Source organism: Brassica oleracea, chromosome C6 (assembly GCF_000695525.1).
Source record: "Brassica oleracea var. oleracea cultivar TO1000 chromosome C6, BOL, whole genome shotgun sequence".
In the NCBI taxonomy this organism is placed as follows: Eukaryota; Viridiplantae; Streptophyta; class Magnoliopsida; order Brassicales; family Brassicaceae; genus Brassica; species Brassica oleracea.
In genome coordinates this window covers 3,028,970-3,039,097 of record NC_027753.1, presented here as the reverse complement: position 1 = coordinate 3,039,097, position 10,128 = coordinate 3,028,970, and the positions used below count along the sequence as shown (strand labels likewise).

At 37.2% G+C, this 10,128-nt stretch overlaps 2 protein-coding genes across 2 annotated transcripts; one reads left to right on the top strand and one right to left on the bottom strand.

Annotated features, from left to right (window-relative positions):
• Positions 1–2,871: 2,871 nt before the first annotated feature.
• LOC106298274 (peroxisome biogenesis protein 3-2) lies at positions 2,872–4,843 on the bottom strand. The gene is made up of 7 exons (XM_013734372.1): positions 4,830–4,843; positions 4,589–4,750; positions 4,323–4,513; positions 4,091–4,224; positions 3,658–3,785; positions 3,353–3,559; positions 2,872–3,280 (listed from the first exon to the last, which is right to left on the bottom strand). Exons 1-7 carry the CDS (start codon positions 4,841–4,843, stop codon positions 3,028–3,030), a joined length of 1,089 nt encoding a protein of 362 aa, XP_013589826.1. The 3' UTR covers positions 2,872–3,027.
• Positions 4,844–5,924: 1,081 nt separating this feature from the next.
• On the top strand, positions 5,925–7,383 carry LOC106299184 (receptor for activated C kinase 1B). The gene is made up of 2 exons (XM_013735314.1): positions 5,925–6,856; positions 7,096–7,383. Exons 1-2 carry the CDS (start codon positions 5,969–5,971, stop codon positions 7,195–7,197), a joined length of 990 nt encoding a protein of 329 aa, XP_013590768.1. The 5' UTR covers positions 5,925–5,968; the 3' UTR covers positions 7,198–7,383.
• Positions 7,384–10,128: the final 2,745 nt, after the last annotated feature.

Sequence of the window (10,128 nt, the reverse complement as noted above, 5' to 3'; positions counted from 1 at the left end):
CGTTTGGTCACTATGGATCGCAAGGAACCAGCTACTCTTTGAAAAACAAAAATTCACGCCGGAGGAAACAATCAGCAAAGCGATCTCAGATGCCAGAGAATGGATGCTGTCACAACCTCCTAAATCACCAGCTATCATGAACCCCTTGATCAGACCGGAACCAACTCCTAATTACTCAGCTCGCTGCTCGATCTACACTGATGCAGCGTGGAACTCGACAACAGGCTGTGCAGGACTTGGTTGGATCATTGATGATCGGAATTCATCGTCTCAACATACAGCGACCTCGACGATCGTCTCGTCGCCCCTCATGGCAGAAACTTTGGCTGTCTCCACGGCCATGACCTTTGCTCTACTTCACGGAATTGATTCCATCTCGCTCTTCTCAGATTCGTAAATATTGATCAAAACTCTGAACCGACAAGAGAAGAAGCTTGAGATTTATGGCGTCCTTTGTGATATCTACCACCTATCTCTCTCATTTAAGTTAGTTAAATTTGTCTTTATCCCTAGAGCAGCTAATGTTAGAGCTGTCTCTATTGCCAAACAGGCCTTATGGGCCTTAAACCAAAGTTAAATCATGAATGAATTCAGTTTGCACAAAAAAAAAAACTATAGCATCATTCTGCCCACATATACGGGCAAAACACCTAGTGTGATATTAGATTAAGTGATGATGTCACTGATTATTTTTGACGGACTAATTAATCGCATGAACAACAAAGTTCATTTTAATTGAGATATATGTAGTATGGAACATGCAAAAAACTTCAAAACCCAAAAATTGTACTATAACAATAACTCAACCCCCTTTACATGTCATGTGGTCGACTCTTGCTTAGTACCTCACTAGCTTCCTTACTCATGGCATCTAACATTTTTAGGGGCTGTTTGTTTCACCATTTGTCATCTCCATCTAGATGATTCATTTGTATGATCTATTTAGATGATCCATTCAGATTTTTGTGACTAATTGTTTGTCCATCCAAATAGCTCATCTAGATGAATCATCTAAATGAATCTTATGTTTGTTTCTTTATTTTCATTTCTATCTAAAAGAGTTTAGTAAACAAATTGCCAAAACACCCTTGTGTTGATTTAATCATATATTTGATATTAATTTTAACTATATTATATTTAATTATTTAATCTAATATATTTACATTAGAATTATTTCAAAATTAACGAGTTTTTTTGCGGTTTTGAGGGGGAAAACAAGATTTTTTTGTTTTTGCGGAAAAACGCACTTTTCGATTTTGGCCAGAAAACGAGATTTTGCGATTTAGGCGAGAAAAAGCGTTTTGGCGGGAAAACGAGATTTTCGGTTTTGGCGGGAAAATGAGATTTTCGGTTTTGGCGGGAAAACGAGATTTTCGGTTTTGGCGGGAAAACAAGCTTTTTCGATTTTGGCCGGAAAACACGATTTTGCGATTTTGGCGGTAAAATGCGTTTTTGCAGTTTTGGCGGAAAAACGAGATTTTTGGTTTTGGCGGAAAAATGGGTTATTTCGATTTTGGCCGGAAAACAAGATTTTGCGATTTTGGCGGGAAAACGCGTTTTTGCGGTTTTGGCGGGAAAACGTGATTTTGCGATTTTGACCGGAAAACGTGATTTTGCGATTTTGACGGGAAAACACGTTTTTGTAGTTTTGGCGGGAAAACAAAATTTTTTGATTTTGGCCGGAAAACGAGATTTTACGATTTTGTTGGGAAAACACATTTTGCAGTTTTTGCGGGAAAATGAGATTTTCGGTTTTGGCGGGAAAACGAGATTTTCGGTTTTGGCGGGAAAAGATTTTGGCGGGAAAATGTGTTTTTGTTTTAGCGGAAAATGCGTTTTGGGGTTTAGGCGTGAAAACATGTTTTTGTGATTTTCGCATGAAAACACGTTTTTGCAAATTTGGCGTAAAAACACGTTTTTTCAATTTTGGCGGGAAAATGCGTTTTGGGGTTTTGACGTGAAAAATTAGTATTTAGGTTTTCGCGGAAAAACGCGTTTTTGTGGTTTTGTCAGTTTTCGTGTGTGACAAAATGATATTATGTTTAGGTTTGTAATTTGTGAATTACATTAAGGGCATAATAGACATTATACCATTTTGAATGAACCATCTCCATTCAAATGATCCAAATTGGTTCAGCTGGATGGACTTTAAAATTAAGCCTAAATTTCTGAAAGTCATTCGGATGATCCATCTGGATGAGTTGCACTTTTAGTGACTAAACAAACAAAACTCTCATCTTCGTCCAAATGGCTCATTCGGATGGAGAAACAAACAGGGCCTCTGAGTCTCTGATTCTTCGATAATTTTTATTAAGTTTCCACTATAACCTTCATCTTCATCTTGGGGGTTCTTTAGTGTTCTTTTTTGTAACAAAGATCAGCAAGTTTAGCCAAACTCATGCTCTTCAAAAAAATTCCATGCTCTTGCAGCTGCGTAGTTATTGCAGAGCCATTGATCGATCATGCTGAAGCGTTGACTATTAGAAGTATACTCTTTTGCGTAGCTAATCCAATAGTCTTGGTTTTTGTTTCTCTCATTAGTTTGGACGGGCGGGTTATGATCTGGTTGAGCACAATCCGTAGTTGTAGAGATCCCTCTTTAACCGAAGATGCCATGTTTGTACGTATTTAAGAGCTGTAAATGCTGCATAGCCATGTGCTACAAATTTGTATATTTTGAACGAAGATAAATGTGAAGAAGAAGAAATAGTAAACGATTCATCATCCTTTTTTGGAACACTTCATCGTCTAAAACTATGTACACCATAACAAAACTGAATACATACCACTATGGCAGAATTCTCAAGAAACTTACTTATAAATTTAATTTTATAATTAATTTATAAATTTTGAAAAGATATTTTTGAGGGAAAAAATAAATCATGTAAATATAACCAACTTTAAATCATGTAATGATGTAAACCAAAAAAAAAAACGACAAGCTAATTAGGCCTCAAAGAAGAAAGCAAAACGTTAAAACACTGAAATTGCGATTAGAGAACGCTGAAGAGAACAAAACAAAAGCTGCTACTGCGGCATACTAGCATATAAGAGAGTAAAAAAGACTTGAACTTCAGACATATCTCTGATGAGTTGTAAGAACTGATTCTTGCCAGGTTCAGCTATAATCACAGGTATTGTCTTCTCAATCTGTGGTAACATCTTTGCCAATGGCATCCCCGTAGCCAAACCACCGGCTACACTCTGCGTTTCCATTTCCTCTACAAGCGCATCCGTGAAACACTTGAGCGAAATCTCGACTATATCTGTGAACTCAGTGCTGCAAACAAGAAAGAGACAAAGAGATAAGGTTATTATTGCTCATGCAGAGCGAGAGTGAGACATTACTTACCTGATTAGTACTTGCCGCGTTTCGACCATAAGTTGATTAAACTTGCTCACAGTTTCACCACTTGTGGTTCTTGAAAGCTTTGTGTCTTGAGGCATCATTAGATAATCAACCCAGTGATGTGGACTTCCACTGCTCATGAACACATCCACAATCCGTAACAGGGTTTCTTGAAGAACTCTTGTTGTTATTACATCCTTTAACTGCATTCTGAAATTTAAAAAAAAAAAAAAAAACACAAATGACATTTGTTTCTCCCAAATTATAGTCAAATTATAAACAATCTAGATACGGATTTGCAACATTACCCTTTAAGAACTTCGCTGACAGCAGTTTGCATATTTAAAATCAAACCCGGCATTGCATTGGTCACAAGAAAATCGGCACTTGATAAGAACTTTTGTTCATCATCTCTATCAATGAGATCTAGCTCTTCCTGAGAAAACATCACAGTACAAGGGGCAGCTGCTTTAGAAGGTAACCAGAACTATATCAAAGACTAATCAGAGTACAAACACTTTAGAAAACAAGAAAGCTGATTCCAAATTATTATTCCATAAAACCCCAACTGCATAAGTCATCACCATAACTAGACAGAGCTACTAGAACAGGTTGTACTAGTTGGGGAAGAGACGAGTAGAGCATACTGAATGCTACTTACAATCAAATGAGAAGAGGAAAGAACGTGTGCAGTGTCGATTAACAAGCATAGAAGAGAGGAAGGCTAATAAATAATCTTACAAGTAAATGGGAGGAGGTGTCAAGAGCTCGAGCGGTGTCAACATACAAATGTCTGCCTAAAATGTTGACTTGAACCCTGATGTACAAGCTAAGCATCGTCACGGACCACAGAGACAAAACCATCCTAGTGAAACCTGCAAAGAGAGCACACACACACAGAGACAAATAGCAAGTAAGAAATAAATCGAATTAGCACACTCAAAACACATGTGAAAAAAGATAAGTGAATTACTCAAAATCTTGAGCTGGTCCCAGAGGTGAAGCTTCTCAGACTGACTCAACACCCCTTTCCCTCTGTTCAGTCTCTCCATAACGCTAGAGACATCAATCTCTTCCCTTATAGAGATACTCAAGCACCGCATCGCGTGAGGCAGTGTGGTGGAGTCCACTATCATCTGAATGTTCTCGAAATGGGCTTTCATTCTAATCAAAAACGATAAGATCAGTAAGAGAATCTGAATTAAAAGGCTGTTTTTTTAATTGGTTAAGAAACTTAACTGAGCTTTGATGTTTTCGTCATGTTCACGGTCGTTAGCGAGTTGTCGTTGCAAATCCGCAAGCCTACGAGTATGCGAGTTGTATAGTTTGTAGAGAAAGTACCCACTTCCCAAACAACCAGCCGTGACGAAAACCTTTCTTCTATGCTTACTCCAAAAGCCCCTAGTTTCATTCAAGAAGAAGGCGAATCAGTTAAAAACCCTAACTTTTTTGGGAAGAGAGAGAGAAGAGAAGCAAAGACCTGACGAAATCCATGGCGGGAGAAAGCGGAATGGGTATGAAGTGAGATTGAAATTTGAGGAGAGATTGGGTTTTGTTTTCAGAGATGTGATTTGACTCGAAAAGAGTAAACCTTTATCCAATTTCCTCCTCACGAGATTCTTCGAAATTCGGACATGTAAATCCCCGACCGAGTTCCCTTCTACACGGTCGGTCACCGTCGCCGTCCTTCTTTTTCTTAGGGAGGTTGGATAGTAGGATTGGCCTGGCCCAACTCGGTTTATTTTATCGAACCGACTTTGATTTTATTTCATCAAAGCTTGTCTGTCGGTAGATGTATTATTAGCTCCAGCGTTTTTAACTGAAACCAAACCATGGTGAACCAAACCAAATAATTATGTTCATTTGAACGGCTTTTTAATAGTATAGATTACCAAATTAATAAAAACAAACTTAAGAAATAAGAAAATATTTAAAAATCTAATTTATAAATCGTATATTTTTTATTCAGATACATCTAAGATTATCCACCATATTATTTAAAAATAAATTCACCCAAAAAAAAATACAAATATTTTTATTTGAAACTATTTGAATTATTCGATGTTTTAATCCAAACCCGGTATTTTTGTCTATTAAAATATCAAAACGAGAACCAAATCGAATCTAATTTTGTAGACAAATGTAATAAATATAGTGATAATACAAATATTTTGTTAACCAAATAATATTCAGGTTTCAGCTGGATTTTCTGTCATGGGTTTGATTTCTTTTGGCCATCTATAGGCGTCTTAAGTGGCAAGAAAATCCGGATTTCCGTGAGTTTTTTGGTGATTAGTCATTTGGGACTAAAAAGCCTTTGGAATGGTTATCAAAAAAATAAAAATAATAATAATATTCAGATTTTTGTTTTGTCAGCTCCAAATAATATTCAGATTATTAATGATTTTATGTTATTTATACTCTATACTCTGGATTGAAATCCATATACCCTTGTTGGGTCAACACTGGGCCGAACAAGAAGACCCAAACTACTTGAAACCGAACAAAACCCTAACTCTGAATATATAAACCTTCGTTTCTTGCCGCCTACATTTCTCTCCTCTCTCTCCGGAATACGAAGAATAAACCCTAAAATTCACACTCCTCAAACCCTAAACCATGGCTGAGGGACTCGTCTTGAAAGGCACAATGTGCGCCCACACCGACATGGTCACCGCCATCGCCACCCCGATCGACAACTCCGACACTATCGTCACATCCTCTCGCGACAAGTCCATCATCCTCTGGAAACTCAACAAGGACGACAAGTCCTACGGCGTAGCTCAGCGCCGCCTCACCGGCCACTCCCACTTCGTCGAGGACGTCGCTCTATCCTCCGACGGACAGTTCGCCCTCTCCGGAAGCTGGGACGGTGAGCTTCGTCTCTGGGATCTCGCCACCGGAGTCTCCACTCGACGTTTCGTGGGACACACGAAAGACGTTCTCTCCGTGGCTTTCTCCACTGATAACCGTCAGATTGTGTCGGCTTCTCGTGACGGTACGATCAAGCTTTGGAACACGCTTGGAGAATGCAAGTACACGATCGGGTCCGATCAAGGAGGTGATGGACACAAGCAGTGGGTTAGCTGTGTTAGGTTTAGCCCTAACACTCTTGTCCCCACCATTGTGTCTGCTTCTTGGGATCAGACAGTGAAGGTGTGGAATCTTCAGAACTGTAAGCTTAGGAACACTCTCGCTGGTCACTCTGGTTACCTGAACACTGTGGCTGTGTCGCCTGATGGTTCGTTGTGTGCTAGTGGTGGGAAAGACGGTGCGATCTTGCTTTGGGATTTGGCTGAAGGGAAGAAGCTTTACTCTCTTGAGGCGGGAGCGATTATTCACTCTCTTTGCTTCAGTCCCAACAGGTACTGGTTGTGTGCAGCGACGGAGAATAGTATTAGGATATGGGATCTTGAGAGCAAGAGTGTTGTTGAGGATTTGAAGGTTGATCTCAAGGCTGAGGCTGAGATGTCTGATGCATCTGTTGGAACCGGTAACAAGACAAAGGTACAACATTTCTACTGAATTAGCCATTGATCTTACTTGTATGTGTAGTTGACAATACTGCATTTGAATGTCATACCTTTTAGGTTCTGAAACCTAACCTGGTTTAAGTTAGTTCTTGTCTCTGTTCTCTTAAGGTTCCTGTAATGTTTGATTGTTTCTGTCTACATGGTTTTTGACTTTTTTTTGTACGAGATTTTATTGTGGGTATGTGTGTTTCTAATGTGGAATGCAAAATGCAGGTGATCTATTGCACAAGCTTGAATTGGAGTGCTGATGGAAGCACATTGTTCAGTGGATACACTGATGGAGTCATCAGAGTTTGGGGTCTTGGTCGTTTTTAGAGTGAAGAAAAAGACATGACGAGAATCAGTTCCCGAGAAAAAGTTTATTTAATCTCTCCAATTTTTTCATCGACTCAAATGGTGTCTCTTCTGTTTTAGTGTTTTTGAGATTTATTTGGTTTTGTATTTCCAGGACACCACTCATAAGCATGAGATTAATCCATTGATTCTATTTTTCATGTTTAATTATCATACACTTTGAAAGTTATTAACAAGATTGAATTCAAGAGAAGGCATTAGGAACGTTCTTGCACATTCTGCAGACGAGCATCTCTGAGGAATCACTTTGAATGAAAAGACGTTCGTGCAAGTTAGCACCATGGGGCTATAATGCAGTATTGGTCCTTCGTTCCTGAACCTAACTTTATCTGTCATCTTGAAATCCCAGCCCCACCACATGATTTACAAATCCAAGAGTCATGAACCAGCCGGTGCCAAGTTCGCTTAAAGTTACAACAAGAGAGAAATCCCTGCTATGTTACAAGGTAGTTGACTCGATCATTGTAATCTACGAGATAGAATCATGACCGTATATACTGTTCCTAGAAAGAAACCAAGATCCTCTATGACATGTTTAAGGTTCATAAATCGGTCAACTGTGAAAAGCAATGGTTCGCATGCTATGTGTTAGTTCATATTTCTAAGTTGATAGATATTCTACAACCAAGTATATAGTTATGACAAGATCTAACGGCTTCTCACAAGCAAGAACGACATGCCCATTCCACATCATGCTTGTCTTTTTTGCAGTCCGAATGAGTCTGTTAGAGTTAGAGTGTTAGGATCCAAGTGGCGACATATGGAACAATTGCGGTGCAATCTTAATTAGAAAAACAAATATTCATAGGTATATTTAGAGATTTTGAAACTATTATGTGTGGTGCGGTCTGTGTACATTTAAAACATTAGGCAATGAATATACGGTGCAGTATGGTGCGGGATCTGAAGCGTTCTGTTTTTTTGTCACCATTCATATTTGGTAATACATCAATTGTGTTTAATAATTAAACAATAAATTCTATATATATATAAACTGAGAATCTTTTAAAAAGTTATAACCAGAATTTTGTAAAAATTTAAAAAAACCTCATCATATGTGCACTTGTGTATAACTTCTAAATCATATTTCAAAGAATTCTAGAGTACCTTATATAAACTAGGGGTTCTTTCAAAAATGACTCAAAATTTCAAGTCAAACACAAAAATAATCTATGTTTTTTTGAAACTTTGTTTTGTCCTATTCATCCTAGTAGCTCTAGTTATTCACGAAAATGCCATTATTTTTTTTTCCGAAAATAATGTTTTTACCTTATAATCCTCATCTTCACCAAATATTTACAATTTTGCCATTGACATCAATACCTCAACCACCATGAACTACCAAATTGAGAGTGTTAATGCCCTAAAGTTTCGATTTTTTTCATCATTTCTCGTTTCCTATCCACACAAACCACATATCTTACACTTTCTCTCAAAATACATAAAAAAATTGAAGATTTTGATTACAAATTTTGTAAGGTTCATAAGCTCACGATTCTTGGTGATTAACGAGTAGGTAGCAGTTGTGGTGAAGTCTGAGTGATTGGAGAAACCACACAAGTCATCTCACGAATTCAAGGTATGAAATCGCGAACCACATTTTATTTTTCAGATCTGTTCGACGTAGTCTTCAGGTCAATGCATAGGTTACTTTTGCAATTGACATTTTGTGTGTTTTTAATAGAAGACTTCCCTAGAAGTCTTCTAACTTTCCTTTGTAAACAAAAAATTTTGAAATTCCCAGAGAAGACTAGTCTTCTCGAATAAACATGTTACTTTTAAATTTGAACGAAATTGGTCAGAAATTTGACTTTTTGTAGAAGTCTTCCTGAAGAAAACTTCTACAGAAGTCTTCTAAAAGTCTTCCCTAAGTCTTCTCAATGCCGAAAGATGTCTGTGTGGATTACTTTTGCGTGTGTGGGTTACTTTTGCAAATGAAAAACAATAGTAAAACATTTAATATCAATGAGAAGTCTTCTCGAGTTTAATTCTGGGTTTTGGTCAAACCTTTGCCCGCGAGAGAAGACTTCTAGAAGTCTTCTCTGGGAATTTCGAAAAAATTTCAATTTCAAAAGTAAACCAATATTTACAAAGGAAGACTTCCGAAAATATCTTTTGTAGAGTAGACTTCTTAAGAAGTTTTCCTTCGTAAATTTGTAATTGCAAAAATGACCTAAATATAATACTTCTTTTGAAGTCTACACAGGGTAGACTTCTTTTGAAGTCTTCCATGGATGACTTCAAAAGAAGTCTTCTACGTAAATCTTTATTAAACTTCAAATTTATCCAAAATTAAAATGAATTTTTAATATTTTCTTGCTAATTCATGTTTATTAGTCAATATTGGGACTACTGAGTCGAATTCATAACTTAATTGGTGATAATTATGAAGTTACAAACATTGATGTTTAATAATGTTTCTATCTAAACGGAGAAGTCTTCTGTAAGTCTTTCTCATAAGTGTTAACTTTCAAAAGTGTTAAGTAACTTCAAGAATATCAAGTCACGTAGTTTAATGTGTCTTTTTAGATAATAAGATATAATTTTTAACTTACATGAAATTTAAAAAATTTCAACTTTCACTTAAAATTCAAGTTTGATCTTTTGTGAATTTGACTAAGTCTTTTTTTGTGAAGTCTTCTCTCTTAGTTTTAGTAAATTTGACTAAGTTTTGTGCTGTTGTGTTTTGTTATGAGTGGGTAGAATGGTTAAAAAATTCTTTTGATTAATATTTCTTTAAGTTTACAAAAGAATTCACAACTAAATAGTGCACATACAAATCATTAGGCCTGGGCATAAAATCCGGAACCCGAACCGAAAAACCCGACCCGTTATCCGACCCGAAACGTAAAAATACCCGAACGGATCTTGTAGGGTGGTACAAAAAATATC